Source organism: Equus quagga, chromosome 1 (genome assembly GCF_021613505.1).
Source record: "Equus quagga isolate Etosha38 chromosome 1, UCLA_HA_Equagga_1.0, whole genome shotgun sequence".
Lineage (NCBI taxonomy): Eukaryota > Metazoa > Chordata > Mammalia > Perissodactyla > Equidae > Equus > Equus quagga.
In genome coordinates, this window is record NC_060267.1 from 133,742,682 (window position 1) to 133,769,299 (window position 26,618).

At 38.5% G+C, this 26,618-nt stretch overlaps 1 protein-coding gene across 5 annotated transcripts in view; it reads left to right on the top strand.

Annotated features, from left to right (window-relative positions):
* The window catches only part of SFMBT1 (Scm like with four mbt domains 1), a 133,629-nt gene extending 113,935 nt beyond the window's left edge, over positions 1-19,694 (top strand). For all 5 annotated transcript variants that reach the window (XM_046673577.1, XM_046673567.1, XM_046673601.1 and 2 more), the window contains 8 exons: positions 6,655-6,719; positions 10,663-10,802; positions 11,545-11,654; positions 12,327-12,502; positions 16,136-16,314; positions 16,498-16,743; positions 18,062-18,190; positions 19,032-19,694. In XM_046673577.1, coding sequence (XP_046529533.1) covers positions 6,655-6,719; positions 10,663-10,802; positions 11,545-11,654; positions 12,327-12,502; positions 16,136-16,314; positions 16,498-16,743; positions 18,062-18,190; positions 19,032-19,172 — 1,186 coding nt within the window. In that variant the 3' untranslated portion in view covers positions 19,173-19,694. The remainder of the gene's footprint in view (positions 1-6,654; positions 6,720-10,662; positions 10,803-11,544; positions 11,655-12,326; positions 12,503-16,135; positions 16,315-16,497; positions 16,744-18,061; positions 18,191-19,031) is intronic.
* Positions 19,695-26,618: the final 6,924 nt, after the last annotated feature.

Consider the following 26,618-nt stretch of genomic DNA (forward strand, 5'->3'; position numbering starts at 1 on the left):
GAAGCTCTTTAGTCTGATGAAGGCCCAATCTGTTTATTTTTTCTTTTGTTTACTTTGCCTGAGTAGACATGGTATTCAGAAAGATCCTTCTGAGACTGATGTCAAAGAGTGTACTGCCTATATTTTCTTCTAGGAGTTTTATGGTTTCACATCTTACCTTCAAGTCTTTAATCAATTTTGAGTTAATTTTAGTGTATGACGAAAGATAGTGGTCTACTTTCATTCTTTTGCACATGGCTGTCCAGTTTCCCCTCTACTATCTATTGAAAAGACTTTTCCTTTCTCCGTTGTATGCTCTTTGCTCCTTTGTCAAAGATTAACTGGCCATAGATGTATGGTTTTATTTCTGGGCTTTCAATTCTGTTCATTGATCTGTGTGTCTGTTTTTGTGCCAGTACCATACTGTTTTCATTACTATAGCTTTGTAGTATATTTTGAAGTCCGGGATTGTGATGCCTCCAGCTTTGTTCTTTTTTCTAAGGATTGCTTTGGCTGTTTGGGGTCTTTTTTTGTTCTGTCTAAATTTTAGGATTCTTTGTTCTATTTCCATGAAGAATGTCATTGGGATTCTGATTAGAATTACACTAAATCTGTGGATTACTTTAGGTAATATGGACATTTTAACTATGTTTATTCTTCCAATCCATGAGCATGGAAGATCTTTCCATTTCTTTATGTCTTCAATTTCTTTCAGTTATGTCTTACAGTTTTCATTGTATAAGTCTTTCAACTCCTTGGTTAAATTTATTCCAAGATATTTTATTCTTTTTGTTGTGACTGTAAATGAGATTGTATTCTTAAGTTCTCTTTCTGTTAGTCCATTATTTGAGTATAGAAATGCAATTTATTTTTGTAAGCTCATTTTGTACTCTGCAACTTTGCTGTAGTTGTTGACTATTTCTAATAGCTTTCCAATGGCTTCTTTAGGGTTTTCTGTATATAAAATCATGTCACCTGCAAACAGCAAGAGTTTCACTTCTTCACTGCCAATTTGGATACCCTTTCTTTCTTTTTCTTTCCTAATTGCCCTGGCCAAAACCCTCCAGTACTATGTTGAATAAGAGTGGCGAGAGTGGGCACCCTTGTCTTGTTCTTATTCTGAGAGGGATGGCTTTCAGCTTTTCTCCATTGCGTATTATGTTGGCTGGGGGTTTGTTATATATGACCTTTGTTGTGTTGAGGTACTTTCCTTATATATCCATTTTATTGAAAGGTTTTATCATAAGTGAATGCTGGATCTTGCCAAATGCTACTCTGCATCTATTGAGATGATCTTGAGATTTTTATTCCTCATTTTGTTAATGTGGTGTATTGTATCACATTGATTTGTGGATGTTGAACCATTCCTGCATCCCTGGTATAAATCCCCTGTGATCATAGTGGATGATCCTTTAATGCATTTGGTTTGCCAATATTTTGTTGAGGATTATTGCATCTATGTTCATCAGTGATATTGGCCTGTAGTTTTCCTTCTTTGTGTTGTCTTTGTCTGGTTTTGGGATCAGGGTGATGTTGGCCTCATAGAACAAGTTAGGAAACATTCCATCTTCTTTGATTTTTTGGAATACTTTGAGAACGATCAGTATTAAATCTTCTTTGAATGTTTGGTAGAATTCTCCAGATAAGCCATCTGGTCCTAGACTTTTATTTTTGGGGAGGATTTTGATTACTGTTTCAATCTCTTTAGTTGTGATTGGTCTTTTCAGATACTCTATTTCTTCTTGATTCAGTTTTGGGAGCTTATGTTAGTCTAAGAATTTATCCATTTCTTCTGGGTTATCCAATTTGTTATCATGTAGTTTTTCATAGTATTCTCTTATAATCCTTTGTATTTCTGTGGTAGTCACTGTAATTTCTCCTCTTTCATTTCTAATTTTATTTATTTAAGCCTTCTCTCTTTTTTTCTTAATGAGTCTGGCTAAGAATTGTCAGTTTTGTTTATCTTCTCAAAGAACCAGCTCTTAGTTTCATTGATCCTTCTATTGTTTTTTTTTTGTTTGTTTCTATTTCATTTATTTCTGCTTTAATTTTTGTTATTTCCTTCCTTCTGCTGACTTTGGGTTTTGTTTGTTTTTCTTTTTCTGGTTTTGTTAGGTGTAGTTTAAGATTGCTTATTTGAAATTTTTCTTGTTTGTTGATGTGCACTTGTATTGCCATTAATTTCCCTCTTAGGACCACTTTTGCTGCATCCTATATGAGTTGGTATGGTGTATTTTCATTTTCATTTGTCTCCAGGTATTTTTTTGGTGTCTCCTTTGATTTCTTCAATGATCCATTGGTTGTTCAGTAGCCTGTTGTTTAGTCTACACATATTTGTCACTTTCTCAGCTTTTTTCTTATAGTTGATTTCTAGTTTCATAGCATTGTGGTCAGAATAGATGCTTGCTGTGGTTTCACTCTTCTTAAATTTATTGAGGCTTGCCTTGTTTCCTAACATATGGTCTATCTTTGAGAATGTTCCATGTGAACTTGAGAAGAATGTGCATTCTGCTATTTTTGATGGAGTGTTCTATATATATCTATTAACAGTTCATTATGTCTATTTTTTCGTTTAATTCCACTATTTTCTTGTTGACTTTCTGTCTGGATGATCTATCCATTGATGTAAGTGGGATTTTAAGGTCCCCTACTATTGTTGTGTTGCTGTTAATATCTCCTTTAGCTTTGTTAATAGTTGCTTTATGTACTTTGGTGCTCCTGTGTTAGGTGCATATATATATTTATTAGTGTTATGTCCTCTTGGTGGAATGCCCCTTTTATCATTGTATACTGAGTCTCTATGTCTCTCATTGCCTTTTTTGTCTTGAATTCTACTTTGGTAGAAATATGGCAACACCTGCTTTCTTTTGTTTGCAGTTACCTTGGAGTATTGTCTTCCATCCCTTCACTCTGAGCCTCTGTTTGTCTTTAGAGCTGAGATGTGTTTCCTGGAGGCAGCATTTTGTTGGCTTTTGTTTTTCAATCCATCCAGCCACTCTGTGTCTTTTGATTGGAGAACTCAATCCATTTACATTTAGAGTGATTATTGGGGGCGGGCCCTGTGATGCAGCGGTTAAGTGCGCACATTCCACTTCAGCGGCCCGGGGTTCACCGGTTTGGATCCCGGGTGTGGACATGGCACCGCTTTGCAAGCCATGCTGTGGTAGGCATCCCACATTTAAAGTGGAGGAAGATGGGCATGGGAGTTAGCTCAGGGCCAGTCTTCCTCAACAAAAAGAGGAGGATTAGCAACAGATGTTAACTCAGGGCTAATCTTCCTCAAAACAAACAAACAAACAAAAACAACATTTAGAGTGATTATTGATATATGAGGGCTTAATGCTGCCATTTTATCACTTATTTTCTGATTTTTCTGTATTTCCCTTGTTTCTCATCTCGTGTATTTCAGAGTGCCATTTCAGTTTGGTAGTTCTCTATGTTGGTTTTCTCAGTTGTTTCTTTATTTATCGTTTGTGTCTCTGTTCTGATTATTTGTTTAGTGGTTACTGTGAGGTTTGTATAAAAAAAAGTCTCGTAGATGAGACAGTCCTTTTTCTGATACTCTTTTATTTCCTAGTCTACGCAGATTGCCTCCCTCTCCTCTTCCCCTTCTACGTTATTGTCGTCACAACTTATTCCAGTTTGTGTTGCGTTCTTGTGGTTAAAATGATGAGATTATAGTTATTTTTGATGTTTCCTTCTGCTTACCTTTAATGCGCTAAGTGTTTGCTAACCTGTTCTGTTGAAGAGCTACAATTTGCTGATTTTGTCTGCCTATTTATCTCCTTTCTCAAGGCTTTGTAAACCCTTTGTTTTTTTTCAGGTATGAGGGCCTTCTTGAGCATTTCATGTAGAGGGTATCTTGTGGCAATGAACTCCCTCAGCTTTTGTTTATCTGGGAAAGTTTTTATTTCTCCATCATATCTGAAGGATATTTTTGCTGGATAGAGTATTCTTGGCTGAAAGTTTTTGTTTTTCAGAATTTTGAATGTATTATTCCACTCTCTCCTAGCCTCTAAGGTTTCTGCTGAGAAATCCACTGAAAACCTGTTAGCAGTTCCTTTGTAAGTTATTTTTTTCTGCCTTGATGCCCTTAATATTTTTTCTTTGTCATTGACTTTTGCTACTTTTACTAGTGGATGCCTTGGAGAAGGTCTTTTTACATTGATGTAGTTAGGAATTATATTAGCTTCTTTTACTTGTAATTCCAGCTCCTTCCCCAGGTTCAGGAAGTTCTCAGCTATTATTTCTTTGAACAGGCTTTCTGCTCCTTTGTCCCTCTCTTGTCCTACTGGAATACATATAATCCTTATGTCACATTTCCTAATTGAGCTGGATGTTTCTCAGAGAATTTCTTCATTTCTTTTTAGTCTTAGTTCTCTATCCTCCTCTATCTGAAGCATTTCTGTATTTCTGTCCTCCAACTAATTCTGCTAATTCTGTCCTCCTTAATGTCAGCTCTGTTATTGAAGGACTCCATATTTTTCTCTCTTTTTTTGAGGAAGATTAGCCCTGAGCTACTATCTGCCACCAATCCTCCTCTTTTTTGCTGAGGAAGACTGGCCCTGAGCTAACATCCATGCCCGTCTTCCTCTCCTTTTTATATGTGAGATGCCTACCAGAGCATGGCTTGACAAGTGGTGCATAGGTCTGCACCTGGGATCCAAACTGGTGAACCCTGGGCTGCCAAGTGGAATGTGCGAACTTAACCCCTGTTCTACCAGGCTAGTCCCTCTAGATTTTTCTGTATTTCATTCATTGTGTTTTTCATCTCCAGCATTTCTGATAAGGTTTGCTTTATAGTTTCAATCTCTTGTGAAGAATTCTCTCTGTTCATTAATTTTATTTCTGATTTTATTGAGCTGTCTTTCTGAATTTTCTTGTAACTCATTTTTTTTTATGATAGCTATTTTGAATTCCCTGTCACTTAGATTATATATTTCTGTGACTTCAGAATTGATTTCTGGGCACTTGTCATTTTCCTTCTGGTCTGGAGTGTTAATATATTTCTTCATACTATTTGATGGGTGGATTTGTGACTTCGCGTGGTGATGGTATCTGGTCACAGATTCCGCCTGCTGCCACTGGATTACAGGGTCAGGAGCCGTGTATTCTGAGCCCTCCATGATCACTGGCATCTGTGCCTGTCCTTTGGAATCTATGCTGATGGGGCCTATCTGTGACTGCCTGCTTGCTGCTGCTGCTTTACAAATGCATGCACGTGTGCTCTGGTGGAGGGCCCTTGCTCTGGCTGACTGGCTGAGTTGGTGTGCCAGGCATGTAGGTTGCTTTCCTTTGTGTGCAACCCCAGGAATGTTCTTGCTCTGCTCTTGCTATCTGCCCTCCTGGGGTGCTGGCTTGATGAAGATACTCCCACAATTGCTTAACTTCCTCTGCGTGGAACTTTCCTGCAGCTGGGAGGCAATTCGGAGAGTGAGAGCTGCCCCTTCCCCCTCTCCTCTAAGGGCCGCACAGTCCTGTGCCCTAGGGTGCTGCTGGGAAGGGAGAGGAGATCCCCTTACCTCCTTCCACTTCTTCCCAGGGGTTCCAGCACCTCCACCTTCAGACATATGGCTGCGTGGGTCTCTCAGACATCTGTTGTGTTGTGTGAATGTCCTCTGTTGGTTTATAAATGTCCTGTTCGTTGTATCATAGTAGGGAGAGCTTAATGGAAGAGCTCACACCGCCATGATGCTGCCGTCACTCCTCTCTGTACATGTGTTTTTTTAATTATTGGGTTTTCAGTTCTGTATTCATTTGCTGGGACTGCCATAAGAAAATATCAAGCTATCAGCCCAGTTTGGTTCCTTGTCAGGGCTCTCTTCCTAGCTTGCAGACTGCCATCTTCTTCAGTGTCCTCACATGGTGGGGATGGGGAGGAAGGAAGATCTTTCTCTCTTCTTCTTATAAGGCCACCAATCTTATTAAATTAGAGCCCCACCCTGATTTACTTTATAAAAAGCTCTGTCTCCAAACACAGTCACATTGGGGCATTAGGGCTTCAACATATGCATTTTAAAGGAACATAATTCAGCCTATAGCAAATAATATATAATTTATAACTGCTTTTGTGGCTATGTGAGTAGTAAAACCAACAAGAGAAGAGGAGAGAAAGGCCACAGACTTTTGTCCCAGGTAGAAAAGGTGAGAGCAGGGACAAACATCAGGCCTTGGATCTGTCCTTGACTTAGTTATCAAGACTGATCCAAGGTTTTAGTCAGGATGTATTCTAAAAGAATAAATTAGCCTTTTTCAGTGATTGCTGCATATAGAGTTATTCTCTGTTTTTTCTATAACATAATTTGACTTTGATTTTAAAACCAATGGAAGAAGAAAATAGACCCTCTTCCTTGACTGTTAGAGAAACAAATACTTTATTTGTGCTTGAAGTATCCCAGAAGGAATTTTATAATTTATTGCTCATATGAATGAAAGAAGGTCAGTTTGAGCCTGCAGTATCACAGCACTGTCCACAGCCTGTTTGGTGCTCAGTAGCCCATGTACATACTTTTAAAAACAACTGCTGTTAAAAAAAAATGATCAAGGAAGCACCTTCTGTTACAAATTTTGCAATCTGCCACATTTGCTTTCTTCTTAGATTTGAAGCAAATTAATTATCACACTTTACTGACCTTAGGGATTATCTCAGTATTTTGTTGTGTTTTCTTGACCCAGAATACCATCTTCGAGGACTGTCCATGAGGGCCTGAAGAATCAGGAGCTGAACTCCACAGACTCAGGTAAAAGTGCATGCAGTCTTATGGAAAAGAGGACCTTTAGTTTCATTTAATGGAGTAGATCTAAAAATAACTTAAACAATGCATTTGGTTTGTAGGATGTACCTTCATAAAGGGGTCTCTCAATTGAGATTTTAAAGAGCTGTAATTGTGTAAGATGTATTTAGTTTAATAATCATGTCTAGGTTAATATTATAGTTATTTTTTTACTAAGCACTTGTTGGGTGCCAAAGGTTCTGGAGGTCAATAGTATCATCCCTGAGTTAAGATGAAGAACTGGAGGCTTTCCAACCAGCCTTCTTTCTTAAGCTGGTTGACAGGTGGATGTTTATTGTTCTTTAAACCCTTTTTATGAAATACATACTTTATATATACATTTCACAATTAAAAAAATAAAGCACTGGGAAAAGATTGTCCCAGAGGTAATGCCTGATAAATGAGACAAGGATCCAAGCTTTTTGTGTAGGAGTCTCTTCCTGGAACTACTGTTGACTCCCCCTTTGCTGGTTGTAGAATGGTTAGCATCTTGGCTGTGTGTATATTCTAGCACAGATTAAACATTTGGATGGTATTTAGTAAATGCCTAGAAAAGAAAAGAAACCAGAGGTCACACAGCTTATCAGTAGAAGGGTCAGAAATGGAACTCAAATCTTTCTCAAGGGGCTGACCCCATGGCCAGGAAGTTAAGTTCACATGTTCTACTTTGGTGGCCCGGGGTTTCACTGGTTCAGATCCTGGGTGTGGACGTAGCACCACTCATCAAGCCACCCTGAGGCAGCGTCCCACATAGCAGAACTAGAAGAACCTACAACTAGAATATACAACTGTGTACTGGGAGGGCTTTGGGGAGAAGAAATAAAAGTGGCAACAGATGTTAGGTCAGGGCCAATCTTTTAAAAAAAAAATCTCAAGTTCAGAACGTGTACTTTGTCTTTTCTACTCACTGCCTGTTCATTATATCACTTAGATATAGAGGATGAGGGCTGTGTAAGTCATTTTTCTAAAGTAATTCCCTTTACTATACTAACAAGTTTACTATACTTATTTTTTATTTCGTTAAAGCCCTTTATAGAACTTTTCCCTGTGTTTTTGTGAAAACAAAGTGACACCATTGTTTTATTGATGATATTAAGGGGAACATATTTAAACTTTCTCTATTAAATAGGTGACTGGAAAATAACCGCTAAAGACGTTCCTTTCTATTTCTGGTTTTCTAAGAACCTTGGACATATACACATGTTCACATTTACAAAATAATTTTTCTTCAGCATTGGGTGATCATATGATTTTTTTCTTTAAGTTTATTAATGTGATGAATTTTGTAAATGGATTTTTCTAATGTTGAATCATCCTTGCATGCCTGGAGTAACTTTTACTTGACCATAATGTTATCTTTTGAATACCCAGCAGAATACCATTAGTAAACATCTTTTTTTTTAACTGCCTCTTTTTTTGAATTGATGTATAACATATTAATTTCAGGCATACGACATAATAATTTGATATTTGTATATGTTGCAAAATGATCACAACAAGTCTAGTTATCACCATCACCACATATGGTTACAAATTTTTTTTCTTGTGATGAGAACTTTTAAGATCCACTCTCCTAGCAACTTTCAAATATGCAATATAGTATTATTAACCATAGTCACCCTGCTGTGCATTACATCCTCAGGACTTTTTTGTCCTGAAATTTTGTACTAAAAGTTTGTACCTTTTGACTGTTCATCCATATCCCCCCACTCTCTCCCCCACCCCCTACAGCCTCTGGCAACCACCAGTCTGTTCTGTCTGTCTATGAGTTAGGGTCTTTTTTTTAGTTTTCACATATAAGTGAGATCATATGATATTTGTCTTTCTCTGTCTGACTTATTTCCATTAACATAATGACCTCAAGGTCCGTCCATGTTGTCATAAGTGGCAAGTTTTTTGGGGGTTTTTGTGTGTGTGTGTGAGGAAGACTGGCCCGGAGCTAACATCTTTGCCAGTCTTCCTCTATTTTGTATGTGGGACACTGCCACAGCATGCCCTGACGAGCCCTGCACCTGGGATCAAACCCATGAACCTTGGGCCATCGAAGTGGAGAGCACAAACTTAACCACTATGCCACCAGGCCAGCCCCCTTTTAACGGCTACATAATATTCCACTGTATATACATATGCTACATCTTCTTTATCCATCAATGGACACTTAGGTTGCTTTCATGTCTTTGTTGTTGTAAACAATGCTGCAGTGAACATAGGGGTGCAGATATCTTTTCAAGTTAGTGTTGTTGTTTCCTTCAGATAATACCCAGAAGTGGAATTGCTAGATCGTGGTAGCTCTCATATTAAGTTTTTGAGGTTATGTTCCTACCAACTGTGCACAAGAGTTCTCTTTTCTCCACGTCCTCTCCAACTCTTGTTATTTCTTGTCTTTTTGATAATAGTGATGTGAAATCTCATTGTGGTTTTGATCTGATATCAAAAAGTAAAGTAAGTAAAAAAAATAAGTAACTCCTTGTTTTTGTTGTATTACCGGCTATTCTAATGCCTACTGAAACTGCAGAATTAAGGTATTAATATCTCCCACATGACCACAGCCAAGTTCTTTTTGGTTTGGGTTTTGTCATTGGTCAGGTTACCTTGGAAACAGTCTGAGAGTCTGATATTTGTATGCAGGAGTTTCATTTGGGAGTGCTTTAGGGAATAGCTCCTGGGAGAGGTAAAGGAACCAGGATTGGGCAGAGGGAAAAGTTGAGCCACAATGCAGTTGTAACAGAACTTTCTTCCAGTCCCACAGGGAGCCTTTAAGCTGGTGTAGCCACTTGGAGTCCTCCCTAATTGAGGCGTGGTGACCACACCTTTGTACTCCCTTACTGGTCAGTTATTAGAAGTGGGCTGCTGCTCACTCCCCACCTCACCAAGGGTGAGACCTTGGGCAAGGTGGCTCCCTCCTCCTGAGGGCAATTCCTGATTGAGGTAATTCCAGGATAGACTTAGAACTGAGAGCTCTAAACTGCCAACGTTCCCAGCAGCAGGGAGCATAAGTGCCTTAATCCTGAAGAGGATGACCTGGGTGGCAGAGTTCAAATGGAGAAGTGGGCACAGACATGCTGACCATTGTGCTAAGACTGCATTCTTATGAAAGAGTGGGCATTGTATACTTCAGGGTCTTATCAAGGTCCTGTCAACAGTGGGCAATGTACACACATCTCCATTCCTTAACGTTGGCTTAACAGGACAGCACCCGTCAGAAGAGCTTCTCTGCTTTATCTGAAAATGAAGATGTTTTAGTGCCTTTGAATTTTTTACATTGCATAGCTGAATTGCCACCCACTATGAGGGGATTAAAAAAACACTGTATTGAAGTACGGTATTCGTACAGAAAGACAGTTGAAAGGGGTCTCTGGGCCAGCTACACCCCACAGTACTTAAAGCATTTAGGGATGTGGTCACGGCGTACTTTCAGCCCTCTGAGGAACCTCAGAGATGGGGGGACTCCCACGTCATCAAAAGCTGCCAGCATGCTAATTTGGAGGTTTTAAGAGGACAAACTGTAGTTCTAGATAATATTCATCATCACTTCCTAGAAATATTCCAGAATAGATTATGGAATACTTGGTCATCAGGAATCATCATGGGTTCTTGTAGTAAATCCTTTACTTCTTTTATTGATGGAAATATAAGGCTCTGGAATAATGTCTCATTAACCCAGGAGTTAGTCTGCACTTAATTCAGGATGTTATTTGATTTCAGCAGAGTGATAAGCGCTATAATAGAGTTGTTCTAAGTATAAGATATTTCAAGGGCACTCTCAGACAACATGTTAAGCTTCAAAATATGTAATTCCTAACTTCATATAATGCTGTATATGCTTGTTTTTCCCTCCAGTAATGCAACTTTGGAAACATGGAGTGGAAAATGACTGTATTCTGAATATTTGTTTCTCTTCATTTCCCAGTTGTGATTAATGGAAAATATTGCTGTCCAAAGATATACTTCAACCACCGTTGCTTCTCAGGGCCTTATCTTAACAAAGGAAGAATTGCTGAGCTGCCTCAGTGTGTAGGACCTGGGAATTGTGTTCTGGTCCTTAGAGAGGTAAGGTTCTTGGCTAGAGCAAAAGAGTCTGGAAATTCCACAGCAGTTTCATAGACTCATTCATACAAGGATCTGCCTGCCATAGATGTGACAACTCTAGGTTTTATCAAAAGTGACTCACTTTTCTCATGTATTGGACAATGAACTGGGCATGTGATTATTTCTGCCCCTATGGAACATTCACCTAAGCAGTTCTTCACATAGCAGGTTCACTTCTGTCAGTGTAGAAAGGTCTTCCGTCAGAGACCACATGAGAACTGTGCAAGAGTGAATGTGAGAGTAGTCTAAGACTGAGAGGCTGTGGCATTTACTGGGGACCATGATAAAGCTACATGTCTGCTGGACTTGCAGAGCTTCCCAGCCGGGGTTCCACACTGTGGATAACAGATGTGAGGACTGTTGAACCTTTCAGCCTTAGGTAGGGTTGCAAGGCAGGGTCTGGGGAGGCTGGAGCTTCCGTGTATACTGTGACTGGGAAAGGAGTTGGACGCATGTGCTAGAGTAATTTTTAATTCATGGTGCCTATTTCTTGCTGACATTACATAATATTTTGAATATTGAAGAGGGTCCAGTTACTGTCTTATTTGCAGCTTTGGTTGAGAGTCATATCTTCAGTGTTACTATTTTATTAATTAATATGATTAGAATTAATCTCCTAAATGACATCTAGGGGATAGCAAGATTCTAATGGTCTGCTTTTCTCCTTTTCAACCCAAATTTCTGCTTTAAAAATGGAGTGCAGGTCCTCACTTTACTTATCAATGCAGCCTATAAACCCAGCCGTGTCCTTCGGGAGCTGCAGCTAGACAAAGACTCTGTGTGGCACGGATGTGGGGAAGTCCTAAAAGCCAAGTGAGTAGGCTCTTCTGCCCTTTTTTCTGACTCATCTTTAGCAGGTCACAGAATCATTTCTTCCATGGATGATATTAGAATACTTGTGTTCCCTTGGGCAGTTCTTTGTCAACTATTTGTGGTGAAGAACCAGGTTTGTTTTCTTCTTTAAGTTTCCGTTCTGTCATGGACCAATACTTTTATAACATATGGTAAAAATTTTTGATTTAAGAGCCATAAAATTACTTTTTCAAATTACTGTGAAAGTTTATATACATTTATCCTTGTTTTCGGACCTGAGCTTGTCATGGATGGGTAACAGTTGCCCGGTATACTGGTCCATGGACCACACTCTGAGGATCACTGCCCTAGGGTAAGGAAAGACTTAATGAAAGTCATGTTTCTTTTAGTAGCCACTGTTGAAATTACTATTTGAAAACTTTAAACTTAGGAACAGAAAATAGGAACCTTATTTTGCTAATGTAAAAACTTAGTTTTTTGTTGTCATAGCTTACTAGATTAATTTAAGTACAGTATGCATTAACTCCTTATTGTTTTCACAGTCCCCAAACTATAAAGAACATAGAATATTCTAAGAAGCAAAAATATTTTTCATATCTGTTAATATACATGATTTTTCTCTGAGTAATTACTGGCCCAGTAAACTTGGTATCTGATATCTTCCAATGGCAGATACAAAGGGAAGAGTTACCGGGCTACTGTTGAGATAGTGAAGACAGCAGATCGAGTGACGGAATTCTGCCGGCAAACCTGTATCAAACTGGAGTGCTGTCCTAATCTCTTTGGCCCACGGATGGTTCTGGATAAGTGTTCTGAAAACTGCTCTGTACTTACAAAGACCAAATATAGTGAGTCATGTTTTTCAAATTTGTTAACTATAGCTGCTAACCATACCTTATGTCCTGGAAAATTTTTATTTTGCAGATATTCACCTATAGCAGAGGTACACAAACTTCTTCTGTAAAGGGCCAGATAATAAATATTTTAGGCTGTGGGTCATATAATCTCTGTTGCGTATTCTTTTTTGTTTTGTTTTATTTTCATTTTTTTAAAGAACACTTTTAAAAATTTAAAAACCATTTTTAGCTTGAGGGCCATATCAAACAGGCCATGGCCAGATTTGGCCCACAGGCCCTAGTTTGCCAACTGTCATAAATAGCATGTATATAAATTAGCTATTGCATCTAATAGGATTTGTATTTCATTCTGCAAGTATTTATTATGTGTACACTATGTGCTGCCACTATTCTAGCACTGGGATACGATAGTACAGAAAAAAAATTCCTGTCCTCATTGAGTTTACATTTTAATGTGGGAGACGCATAATAAAGAAGTGAACAAATACATAGAAATCCTATGGAGAAAAATGAAGCAAGATAAACAAGCAAATTAAGAAAGCGAATAAGCCTGGGAGGTGGAAGTGGGTGGGGTGCTGTTTACACAGGTGGTGGGGGAAGTCTTCCTGACAGGTAACAACTGTGAAGGAAGCAAGAGAGTCAGCTGTGCACACATCTGGGCGAGAGCTTGCTGGGTAGGGGGCAGCAAAAGCACCTGAGGCAGGAGCACGCTTAGTATCTGTGAGGAGCTGCAAGGAAGCCAGTGTGGTTATGAAGGATGGATTGTAGAAGAGGGGACAGTTGCAGACCTCACTCTGAACCACCATGCCAGCACCTGTTCCACTCATTGCTTATCTTCTTCTTTGTAAAGCTGCAAAAAAGGGGGAAAAAGTCATACAGATTGAAATTTCCAATTTGGAGCCTTGTCAAGGCATTGTTACCCAAAGACAAATTATGATCCTACCATTCTTTAAATCCTGCAAGCCCTGATGTCACTTGGCAGAATTAATACAGAGGAGGATTTTACCTTGTTAAATCTGAAGATTTCTTTTAGAGGTGTCTAATTCTGCATCTCTTAAACTTTGTCAAACATGCGAATCACCTGAGGATCTTGTTAAACTGGAGGTTTTGATTTATTAAGTCTATAGGTATCTGGGGCTAAGTGTCTGCATTTCCAGCAAGCTCTCAGATGCAGCTGATGCTGCTGATCCAAGGTCCACATTTAGCATGATGAGCTTTATAATCAGTATTTGAATCATAAAATCATATAAAGTCTTACCTTCTTGTTTCTATTTATACTTACTGGATTGTAAACTCCTTGAGGGCAGGGATTGCCTTAGCTTATTATTGTGTCAAATTTAGCCCTTAGTTTAGCAAATTGCAATTATTAGTAGCTAAGTGAAATATACTATTCACATAAGTACATATATAAGTATACCACTTTGAGACTTTGGAAGATATGAGGATTTTATTATGGTTTTTGTCTGAATTTATTTTTCACAATGATATAGTTGACATTAGCCTAAATTTTAGGAGAGAGTCTATAATTTTTCCCAGTTAGTAATTTGAGTGATATCAAATGGACTTATATCCTTTAGAATTCATTTTTTGCAAGAAATTACATTATATTTTTATATTACTTTAATATGTAACTCAGAGCTAGAATAATGTATGTGTAATTTTTGGAATTGTCTCCATATTCTAAAATGTGTATGAAAATGCAGAAGATCTAGAATAGCCAAAACAATCCTGAAAAAGAAGAATAAAGTTGGAGGATTTGCTGTGTCTGACTTCAAGTTTTACCTTAAAGCTATAGTAATCAAAAGTGGGGTATTGATGAAGGAATAGTCAAATAGAGTGATGGGACAGAATAGAGGGTCCAGAAATAGACCCAAACTTATATGGTTAAATGATTTTCAACAAATATGACAAGGAATTTTAATGAGGAAAGGAATTCTTTCAACAGATGGCACTGGTACAGTTGGATATCCAAATCAAAAAAACAAAAACAAAACTTCTTGGCTCCTAAATAACTATATGTGAAAATTAATTCAAGATATCAGAGACCTAAAGTAAAAGCTAAAACTGTAAAGCTTATAGAAGAAAACAAGGAAGATATCCTCCAGATCTTGGGATAGGCAAAGGTTTCTTAGAGAGGGCGCAGAATACACTAACATAAAGGAAAAAACTAATAAATTAAACGTCAGGAAAATTAAAAACTTCTGTTCTTTTAATAATACTGTTTATAAGGAGGAAAAGAGAAGCCACAGTCTTAGAGAAAATATTCTTAGTACATATATCTAACAAAGAACTTCTCTCCAGGGTATATTAAAATATTTTCCAGATATTTTGTGTGATAGTTGCACAAATACTGAATATACTAAAAACCACTGAATATGTATACTTTAAAATGATGAATTTTATGTTATGTGAATTATATCTCAATAAAAAGTTAAAGAAACAAGAGAAAGCCATTTTAAACAATGAATAAACAACTCGAGTAGACAGTTCACAAAAAAAGAAATGCAGATGGCCAATAAGCACATGAAAACATGCTCAGTATCATTAGTTGTCAGGGAAATGCAAGTTTGAACTACAATGAGAAATTACTTCAGATCCACTAGATTGGCTAACATAAAAAAGACTTGATAATCCCAAATGTTGGCAAAGATGTAGAGTAACTAGATCTCTTGTGCATTGCTGGTGGGGTGTAAGTTTATACAACCCTTTTGGAAAACTGTCAGTTTCTTTAAAAGTTAATCATACAGGGGCTGGCCCCGTGGCCGAGTGGTTAAGTTCGCGCGCTCCGCTGCAGGCGGCCCAGTGTTTCGTTGGTTCGAATCCTGGGCGCGGACATGACACTGCTCATCAAACCACGCTGAGGTGGCGTCCCACATACCACAACTAGAAGGACCCACAACGAAGAATATACAACTATGTACCGGGGGGGGGCTTTGGGGAGAAAAAGGAAAAAATAAAATCTTTAAAAAAAAAAAAAAAAAAGTTAATCATACATCTACCATATGATCTAGCAATTCCATTCCTAGGTAGTTATCCAAGGAAAATGAAAACATGCCCACTAATGGCCTTGTACAGGAATGTTCTTTGCAACTTAATTAATAATAGCCAAAACCTGGAAACAGGCCAGATGCCCATCAACAGAAAAATAGATAAACTGGTATGTTCATACAATGGAATGCTGTTCATCAATATAAAGGAATGGACTACTCATACACACAAAAGCATAGATGAAACTCAAAACATACTGGGTGAAAGAAGCCTTCACAAAAAAGTCCCTGCTGAATGGTTGTATAGATGAGGTAGAACTAACCTATAGTGATGTAAATCAGAATAGTGGTTGCTTATGGTGAGGGAGACTGACTAGGCAGGGACCCTGGGAACTTTCTGGGTTGGTGGAGATGTTCCATATCTTGTTAGGGGGAGGATTATTCAGGTTTATGCCTTTGTCAATACTAAGCAAACTGTACATTTAAGATCTGTACAGTTAAGATTATTCCGCTGTATGGAATTTAAACTTTAATCAAATACAGTGTACCTGTTTTCTGCTGTTAGTGGAATCTCTTGTGGTTTGAAGTGCACAAAAATAATGAAGCTACTTCACTTTTCTTTGTCATTCACATTTAGCACACTATTATGGAAAGAAGAAAAATAAAAGAATTGGGAGGCCACCTGGTGGGCATAGTAACTTAGCATGTGCCCTGAAAAAAGCCAGTAAGAGGAGAAAGAGGCGGAAAAATGTTTTTGTTCATAAGAAGAAACGCTCCTCTGCATCTGTTGATAATACCCCAGCGGGCTCTCCCCAGGTACGAGATCTGTGATGTACCTGTAATGTCTAGAAGCCAAGAGATCACTGCTTTACAATATAGACATAGAAGGAATACCTCTAGGTCTTTCTAATTCAGATCTCTGGCCAATAGAAGATGGTTTTGTGGCCCAGGAACTGATTTGTCCTGAATTTCAGTGAGACTTCTTTCCTTTTCCTCCAGGGAAGTGGGGGTGAAGATGAAGATGACCCAGATGAAGGAGATGATGATTCCCTAAGCGAGGGCAGTACATCTGAGCAGCAGGACGAGCTACAGGAAGAGTCAGAAATGTCGGAAAAAAAGTCCTGCTCTTCCTCTCCCACCCAAAGTGAGATATCCACATCACTCCCTCCAGAAAGACAAAGGAGAAAAAGAGAGCTTCGCACCTTTTCATTTTCTGATGATGAGAATAAACCTCCTTCGCCAAAGGTACCCATTTTAAAAATGCAGTGTTTTTTTTCTCTCTCTCTAGAATCTTAATTGTTAATGGTGTTGCCATTCCACTTATTTCAATACAGGCTTCAGTTGAATTTCCTGATCTCTTTTTATTTTATTTTTTATTTTTTGCTGAGGAAGATTCTCCCTGAGCTAACATCTGTTGCCAATCTTCATCTTTTTCTATGTGAGCCACTGCCACAGCATGGCCACTGACAGATGAGTGGTATAGGTCCACATCCAAGAACCGAACCCGGGCTGCTGAAGCGGAGCATGCTGAACTTAACCACTAGGCCACCAGGGCTGGCCCGCTGGGTCTCTTTTTAAATGATTTCAAATTCAGTGATTTACTTGCGTTTCAAGGGTTATTTGGAGATGAACTACTTATCAGGAGGAAGGTCTTAAAGTGGCTTCTTGTTTTAAGTAAAAGAATGTTTCATTGCTAGTTTATGTGTAGGCTGTCATTTAGTTTAAGGAAAACTGCCTTAATATTTTTCATAATATGTATGGTTTTATAGAAATAAATTATTTATCCTTTTGATTCTGGTTAAGCCATTTTGTTTAGTATATTTAATATATATGTATATGCATATTATAAAACATACACACACACTACAAGAATGGCAGTTAAGTTAGTGTTTTAACACATGGATAAGGAGAACAGATTAGTGGTTACCAGAGGGGAAGGGGGTCAAGGGGAGGGTGAAAGGGTAAAGGGGCACATGAGTCTGGTGACAGATAAAAACTAGACTGTTGGTGGTGAGCACGGTGCAGTCTATACAGAAACTGATAGACGTCCACCTGAAATTACACAATGTTATAAGCCAATATGACCTCAATAAAATAACTTAAAAAAAGTTAGTGTTTTAAAACTGGATTGCTTTTTAAATATATTCTGAATATATTCAGAATATGTTTAATATTCAGAAGCAATAAATGATTTCTCCTTATAATTTAGTTAAGCCTTCTTTCATTGGAAATACCATCCCATTCACTTCAGTGCCCTACCAGAGAGTAAGTTGAAATAGACCAAAAGGAACAAAGGGGAGATTTAAAAAGTGTTTCTCTGTTTAACTGTCCAAGTTACTTGTGCTGACTTTGAGATAAGTTCTTTCCCATTGATACTTCTTATTATAAATAAGATGGCATCTTTGCTGGGAGAAATCATATTTACATATGATTTCCTCATATTTCTCATTAAAAACCACTTTAAATCCTGCCTTAAGGGGTTATGAATTTATATAGAGAGACTTTTTTTTATAATAAAATACCTCTTATACCATTTGGTTTGATTTTGTTGTGGGGAATAAAGGAAATAAAGATCGAAGTTGCTGAAAGGCTTCACCTGGACAGTAACCCCCTGAAGTGGAGTGTGGCAGATGTTGTGCGGTTCATCAGATCCACCGACTGTGCTCCATTAGCAAGAATATTCCTAGACCAGGTAATAACAGACTTTTAATTTTTATTAATATGTTTCTTTAGCAAAGGACTATGGATGTAATAGCAATTTATTTACAAGACTTAGGAAAAATATTTCTATGCAAAAGAAAAAATTATTTTAATTCCCTTTTTAGGAGTAGGATAATAGTTATTTATCTGACTTCCTCTATAGTTGAAGTAGATTATCATTGCACTTCCATTTTTCTTAAGAATTTGATTCTATCTCCCAAATATTTAAATAGCTTAAAATAAAGCATGCTATGTGTAATTGTCCTTCTCTTTTCCAAAATAACGATTTGCTTGTTTTAAAAAAATAATTAACATCTGTAGTGTATTAGGTTCTAAAGTGGTGATTAATTTTAAGGCAAGTTGTCTAAAACAGAAATATCTACAGCCTTAAATATTGAAATAAATTTTGTTTCAATAATTGGGGAGATTCATAACTAAACATCTTTGAAGGGCTTATCAGGCTTTAATGAATGTTACAGAGCAGCAAAACACATTTTCTTTCAGATTTAGAAAGAGTCTTCTAAAAAGATGTTTCTTTTGGCACATTTTGTTGCCACTTACAAGGCTAGTTAGTTTACTGAATTTCTGCAGAGCAGAAACTGTAGAATGGATTCCTATCCTTCGTAAAACTTTATTATTAATTCTGAAGATTAATTAGTCTGGAGGACTATGAGAGGCAATTAAAAGGAAATATGTGGTACTTGTTTAAAGGGAAAAAGTAATGAAAGCACAGGGACTACGCTTTTGACAAAGCCAAAGAGAATGGCGGCTGTCATGATCAAGCTGCCATTCATGTGCACATCATAGTTAATTTGTATTTTATACTTTAACAGGAAATTGATGGTCAGGCCCTGTTGCTCCTTACCCTTCCCACCGTTCAAGAGTGCATGGACTTAAAATTGGGCCCTGCCATCAAACTTTGTCATCACATAGAGAGGATCAAGTTTGCTTTTTATGAGCAGTTTGCCAACTGAGAAGGACAACCAAAGTGAGCTGTATCTTTGAAGCACAAATGCAGCAAATCCTTTGCCATGCTCTACAAACGGAGCTGAAATAGTCCTGGGGCCCTGGGCGCTGCAGGTGTCGGCTTGCTCTCTTTGCACTTTCAGGGAAGGAGGACCCACACTAAGGAAGCAAAAACTGCACAGAAGTGGCTCTCCTGCCAGTGGAAATTGGGCATCTCTTGTTCAGCAAATTGCAGTTAAAAAAAAAATTGTGAAGAAAAGATTCATATAAGAAGAATAAGCGTTTCCAGTGGTGTGGCCTGAAAATGAAGAAGAATCTAGGTTGCTGGCAAGCATCCTTTTGGATGTTTTCTTTTGTTCTGTTCCTTCCCATTGTAGATTGAACTTTGTTCTCTGCTTCCTCTTTCTTGGAAAGAGAGGACATAGCTTTAAGTCAGCACTGATTTGGGACTATGCCTAAGGCACATCAGTGATTCATTGTCATTGTGTTTTTAAGATTTTTTAAATTAAAACAGTTCATTTTGGGGATGATTATGTGGCTCTAGGGTTTTGAATGTACAGTCACACTTTGATCCATTTTAAAATCTATTCTTAGGAGTTCCTTTGTTTACTACCTCTGTTGATAATTGAGCTTACAGCCATGTATGAGGGTTTTTGTATGATGCCATTTTTAAGCTACATGAACACTAAAACTATGACAGAAGTTGGAGGAAAAAAACACTGTTTGCTTTCTTAAAAACATTATGTGAGCACTGACACCAGTTCCTTAACTGACCTGATCTAAGAACTCTATTGTCATTGTTTTCCATCTTGACCCAGCTTGGACTCTCTGTTTTAAGTAGTTTCTCAAAGATTCTTGGTATTTCAGTTTAATTGCTCTCTCCCCATTAGTTTTCAAAGCGACTTCAGTGGCTTTTATTTTGTGTTTACCTTCTTTACAGTTGTTTGTCTGTTTCATTTCGGGAGTCCTCACTTTGGGTTAAAATCTGTAGGTGTTCCTTGGACCCACAGTAAAGCCCATTTCCCCTTTTTCTCGGTGTTCTCCAGGCAGATAGTGTAGAAGCACGACAGAGAAAATGTGTTTGGGGGGTGGTGCAGAGCATGGAGTTTCTGTAACAGTGTGCTCTCAGTAGCAGATAAAGATTGAGAGGTGGTTAAAGATTTTGGAAACCTCTTTGCATAGTCACATTTACACTTCTCTTTGGTTAAACCTTTAAATTGAATGTAATCTACGGTCTGAGGATTCCCACCAATAACTCAGTTTTCCTTTAGGTGTTTCTTTAGAGCCAGCTCAAGCTGATATGAAACTACAGGTGATTTTCATTGATGATTGCACTGGTGGCTATTATAGAATAGTAGCATTTGCTGTACTGTTCCAGCCAGGAGGAATGACAAAAGACACATACATAGATAGCTTCTTTTAAATGGTTTGCTTTGCTGAGTGTTTTTGTTTTTTGTTTTTTTTTAATTATCCTAGCCACCTGCAAATTTATAACCTAATCATTCTTCTTCAAGATTTGAACATGTTTTAAGACTACAAGCTGGGCAAATTCTAAACAACTATACAAATATAAGGTAATATTACAAATTTAAATTGCTTGTGATTTTTTTCCTTTTTCCCCCCCACCCCCAATTGTTTTTATGGACATTGGCAAACATTGTATAGTCCGGGTCCTCTCTTCATTGGATGTATATGAACCACCTTAACTCAAGCCCTCAACCAAACCATACATTAAGCATCAACTCTTTGCTTAGGTTAGTACCAGACAGACCTGGAAAGAAGCTTAATTTAAGTAAAAGTTAATATGTTTGAACTTACTCAGAGATCCAGTTTTTAAAAATTTGACTCTCTGCTCATAGAAGAGAAGCATATATAAGATGCTTGAGAACAATTAGTGTTAAGTAGATAGACTTTTGGGGGGGTTTTCTTGCATGATAAAATTTCCTGAGAGCTCAGCTGTCAAGGCACTAAGCCAAAGAGGGTTCCTTGAAGAAGACCAGTGGAACAAAAAAGTCTAGAATTAATTAACATTGTTGTCTTACTTAGGAAAATGAGTTTTATTTACTATAAGAGGGAATTTGCCAAATGCAACAATGAATATGTTATATTGTTTCTCTTTTTGACTTCTTCAGAAACCATAGAATTTAGAACACCTCCCTTTACAGTTGAAGGAGGCAAAGCCCCTGGAAGGTGAAACATGTGGCCCCTGAGTAGTCTGATCTGGTATAGGTAGGACCCAACTGGCTCGTCTGTCCATACCATGATTATTCCAGCTCAGCTTTCTCCTAAAAAGAAGCTGACTCTAAATAAACAAGTAAGTTGGGTTTCCCTTAATATTTCTTGGATTTTCCCACAACTAGAAGGACGTGCAACTAAGATATACAACTGTGTACAGAGGGGGTTTGGGGAGATAAAGGAGAAAAAAAGATTTCTTGGATTCTCATCCTGAGATACAGTTTATCAGGCAACTGCATTAAAGAAGACTTATATACCCCAACCCCATTCCCAGATATTACATGAGAGAGAATAATTAGCAATTTGGCACAGGGCATTTTTTTTAAGTATAAAATTTAGATTTCGTTTACCTCAAAGCTACTGGGGCTAGGCAGGACAGCAGTGACAGTCTGATTCTGAAGCATATTTTAAGCTTGACAGTAGCTCACTAGTGGTGTTGGGGTGAAAAGTTTGTATGTCATACATGGGTAGATTAACTTTGTTTTTTAAAGGTACCAACCTCTTAAATTTACGAGAAGTGCATTGTGAGGGACTGCATTTGTCTGAATTTTACTTTCAGCTGACCCCACAGCCTGCCTGAGGTGAGAAAGTTTTCCGTGAACCATTTTTGATCCTGAATTGACAAGCTTGGAAACAGGTGAATGGACTAGACCATTCTCCTGAACCTTGAAGTGACTGATCATATTAGCCTGTTACTGCTCTGTTGGAGTGTTAGGGAAACCTTTTACTGCACATGAAGATTTACTGTGAAATTCTGACTATATTTTGTGGGCTTCTGGGAACTATGCTATTTTCCTTCATAAAGTTCCTTCCTCCTTCTCAGTTGAAGCAGCATTGCAGTGGCTAATGCAAGGAATGCATTAAGGGGGGCTTTTACCCATCTGCTTTTCTTTAGCAATGTGGGTGGCTTCCAGCATCTATATTATAGATAGATGAGGTCAGGCAAGGGTACTTACCAACCTCTTGAAGAGATGGGCTTTTTGGTAAATATTTATTGAATTGTGATAGAGGCAGACATAGAAAACCAGTTCACAACTTGGCCTCTGTATGCCTCTTTTGAAAGTAAAATTATTCTCACTGTGAGAGAGAGGGCATTGGACCAAAGCTTCCTGAGGACTTGAATACATGTTACTCACTCTTTTATACCAATTCAGTCACTAATGTGGTAACTGAATACAAATTAAAAGCTTTAGGAGACTTTAGGTAGGGTAGGACTCAGAACCATTCCCCTCTCTCAAGCCAAAAAGCATTTCTGTGGGGCACACAGAACATCAGGGAATTGTTAACAGTAGATAAGATTTATCTAGATGGAGACATTAGGAAAACTGTCACAGGTATTTAGTTACTTGGCACCTATCACCAAAGACTGTTATATATAAAACACCATTTACTGGTCTGATTGATGCCCACAGAAGCTCTGAGAGAGTTGTTAGGAGCTTAGTTTTGACAGTTTAAACACACACTGGGTTTGAACTCTGGTCCTGTATATTAGGGATGTTGTATGTGTGGGTGTGTGAGTGTGTGTGTAAGTTCAAACGTGTTCTGTGTTATCAGTTGGCCTTATGAAGATGAAGGAGAAGACATCACTAACAAATGAAGTATAAATCTTGGTGGGAACCAGGTACCCCCTTTTAAAATTTGATTGTCTGTGGTCCTGGGTCCACTATAAGTAACCATGTGTCATGGTCATAGTGCTGGCTCAGAAACTCTGTAGGACAGAGCTTCCTGCAAAACCAAAAAGAAATCAATCACTTTCATGCAATTATAATCCTTCCTTGAATTTATTTACGATGTTTGCTAGTGAATTTTAATGATTCCCACCTGTTATGTGAGAATGTGCATACTTTGGAAATTTGAATTTATCCAAATAAGCCACCTATGGACTTGAAGTTTTGGCAGAAGAGTTCCAAACTCAAAGCCCAGTCCAAATGGATCTGGTTCCAAGCCTGCTCTCTTGGGGTTTCCTCTGTATTTGTTCCAGACCATACTGGTAGCTTGTTTCTGAGGGCAGCCTTAGGGGTAAATGTATAGAAGGTGATGGGTGGTAAAGGCACTGGAGATTGATTTTCTTGGTTCTGGTGTTTCAGTTAAGTCTAAGAGTCTCACAAGAATCAGCAAAACCAGGAGTGGGGGTTGGGGGAATGGAGAAATAGGCCTAAAACTCCCTCCTCTTATATCTTTTCTGACAACACATTTTTCGGGTTTGTCTTGGTGCTGTGGGCTATCACAAAGGACTGTTTTAAAAGGGAAATAAGCCACAGCCTTGCCAGACAAGTCTTCAACACTAGCAGTAGAGTGTGGACCCTAAGCCATGGAAGGCAAGGGTTTACAACTATTTCTGGAGGCAAAGGATGATATGACTAGTGAAATGATGCTGATGGAGGGAGCTTGTCAGGATGTACGGAAACTCAGTCCTAAGGGTTTCTACGTGGTTTAGTCAATCTAACTATATGCCTAGTTTGGCAGAATGGAGGTGGGTAAATAGTGTTGAAAGGATGAGGGTAGGCTTTGGGGCAAATCAAGTCCAAAGCAGATGATTGTTGGTGGTTACAAAGTTTAGACAAAGTTAAAACTGGGCAGTTCCTTAACTCTTTTTGCAAGAAGTCTCTAGGGAAGTGCAGTTTGAATGGTTCTCTTGAGATTTTAAAGTGCTCATTTCTTTTCCTCTTCCTTTCTTCCTTTTTTTGGTTAAATAGTCTCTAAAGACAATCAGAGGCCTGCGAGGGTAGGATTTCTGGCTGGTTCCAGCACTGTCCTTAGGCCTCTTTCTAATACTAACTCGTTGAAACTGATGCACTTTGTTTAATGTATGTTATCTTTTTTTTAAGCTGCTTGTTTGGAACAAAATGAAATGCATATTGCATTGTATCCTTCCTGCTTGCTGTTTTTCTCTTAATTTTAAAAGTTATGCGTTGAGGATAAAGTATACTTAAGGAGAAATATGCACAAGAATACCTATTAAAATAACCCCCATCAAGTTTGATGGTATAACTTCAAGGGATTAAAAAATAACTATTTTGGATGAGTATTTTGCGTGGTTTTTTTTTTTTTTGTAAATAAGAGTGTATATAAACTTGTGGTATATTGTGGCAGTTTTAAGTGGTTGTGAGGAAATTAAAACAGGTTTTAAACTACGTTTAACTTCATTTGACAGCAAAGAAGGCATCTTGGCTAGAGTAAATCCTTCAAAACCCTTTCCACTGGAACCCCAGAGAATCATCTCTCAATGGAGGAGAAAGTTCCTTCCTATTTTAATAAAATGAACATTTCCAGAATTCTCCCCCCTGTCCTGTTATCTGATCCTTTCCCCTCTGCACTTAGGTACTTTTTTATTGCAGTTCAGCAAAGGTAGAAAGAGCCAGCTAGCTTGCTCCTGGCATTGGGGATTCTGCCCCTGATCTCTGAAGACGGCTTCTTGTTCCTCTCCATTTCCCTTGGTACAGCAGCAATGGGCCTTAAGGATTCCTCTGCATCTGGATGTGCCAGAGCAGTGCTTTGTCAGAAACTTCGTTTCCAGTTCTGTGTGCAACTTTTCTTGAGCTGTTTATGTTTTCAAGCAATTAATAGTCTCCTTATGCCCAGCCACAATCTCTTTTGCTTTAAGTACACATCCTCTTGTTTGGTTCTCTCTGATCATAGTCGGTAACTGTTGAGCATCCCCAAAAGAGACCTTCTTATACTCAAAGACAGTAATGCAATTTTCCCTTACCTATTTATTTTCTTTACCTGATTTTTTTGTATATTCCCATGGTCAATACTTGTGGAGAGTTTTAAATTTTATAAATTAAAATTCAGTTTAATTTAAAAAACATTTTGTTGCATGTTCTCTGTGCCAGGCACTATGTTGGATTCAAAGGTGAATAAAAACCAGTTACTGCCCTCAGGTGGCATACACTCAGCTGTGAGAGAGAGATGTGTACAGCCATCTAATTTAGCAGTCTGAAAAATTCTAGTGGAGCAGCACAGACAAAGGTAATGTGGAAGCACAGTGGGGAGAAGGAAGGCAGGCAGACCTTGACATGAGTAGCAGTTCATGGAGCAGGGAAGAGGAAAGTGTTTTCCATGCAGTTAGAATGCCACATAAAGGCACAGAGGTGTGGAAGTGCATTGTAAGAGAAGGGCTGGAGAAATTGGTTCTAGGAAGCCAAAAGCATTTTTGTTCTCTGGATAATCAGGTTAATTCCTGTTAACCAAGAAAGCTTTTGTAGAGCATTTAACCCTTTTATGTAATTGGAATTTCTTTTCTTTTCTTTCTTTTTTTTTTTTTTGAGGAAGATTAGCCCTGAGCTAACATCTGCTGCCAATCCCCCTCTTTTTGCTGAGGAAGACTGGCCCTGAGCTAACATCCATGCCCATCTTCCTCCACTCTATATGTGGGATGCCTACCACAGCATGGCTGGACAAGCAGTGCCATGTCCACACCGGGGATCCAAACCGGCGACCCTCAGGCCGCTGAAGCAGAAGGTGAAAACTTGACCGCTGTGCCTCCAGGCCGGCCCCTGTAATTGGAATTTCTTGGTGACTACTTTTAGGGAAAATTTCCCTAGATATGTTATTGTTCCACAAATGTAGCCCAGTGTCTCCTGGAATAATAACTTGTGTACTGGCATTAAGTGGATGCAGCGGGAAGGTTAGGGACTCTGGAGCACCAACAAGAGGTGTCTGGAGAGAAGCCAGAGGGGGCTCGGAGGGTAGATGAGAGAATGGGGACTAGAGGCCCTGGTAGAGGTAGAGAGCAGGTTCCAACGAGTCTGAAAGGGTTAGGTAGGAGTGAATGCGCATGTGTGGAGGGAGGCTGGCAAATACCAAGAATTTGGCTTTCTTTTATAAATCACATTCAAAATGAGCAAGTGGAGATAATGTTCACATATTTTCAATATAAACCTTGTATATTTCTAAATGAAGGCGACTGGATTGAAATAACCATTTAAATTACGTTAAGGAGAGGGGGAAAAGGTGACTGGGGCCCGATTGATGAATCCAAGATAAGCCTTAGCCCAGGATATTGGTACTAACAATGAAAGAAGAAAGACGCCAAACGTCTGGATTGAAAGAAATATGCCTGTGTGCAGTGTCTTGGATTGTTTTCCTCAACCACCTGCTTCAGAATAATCCAGGCAACTTGCTGAAAATGCAGATTACTCCGCCCCGTCTCAGAATTACTGAAGCAGAATCTGAAGGTGGAGCCCAGGAGTATTTTTAAGAAATTCTGCAGGGTA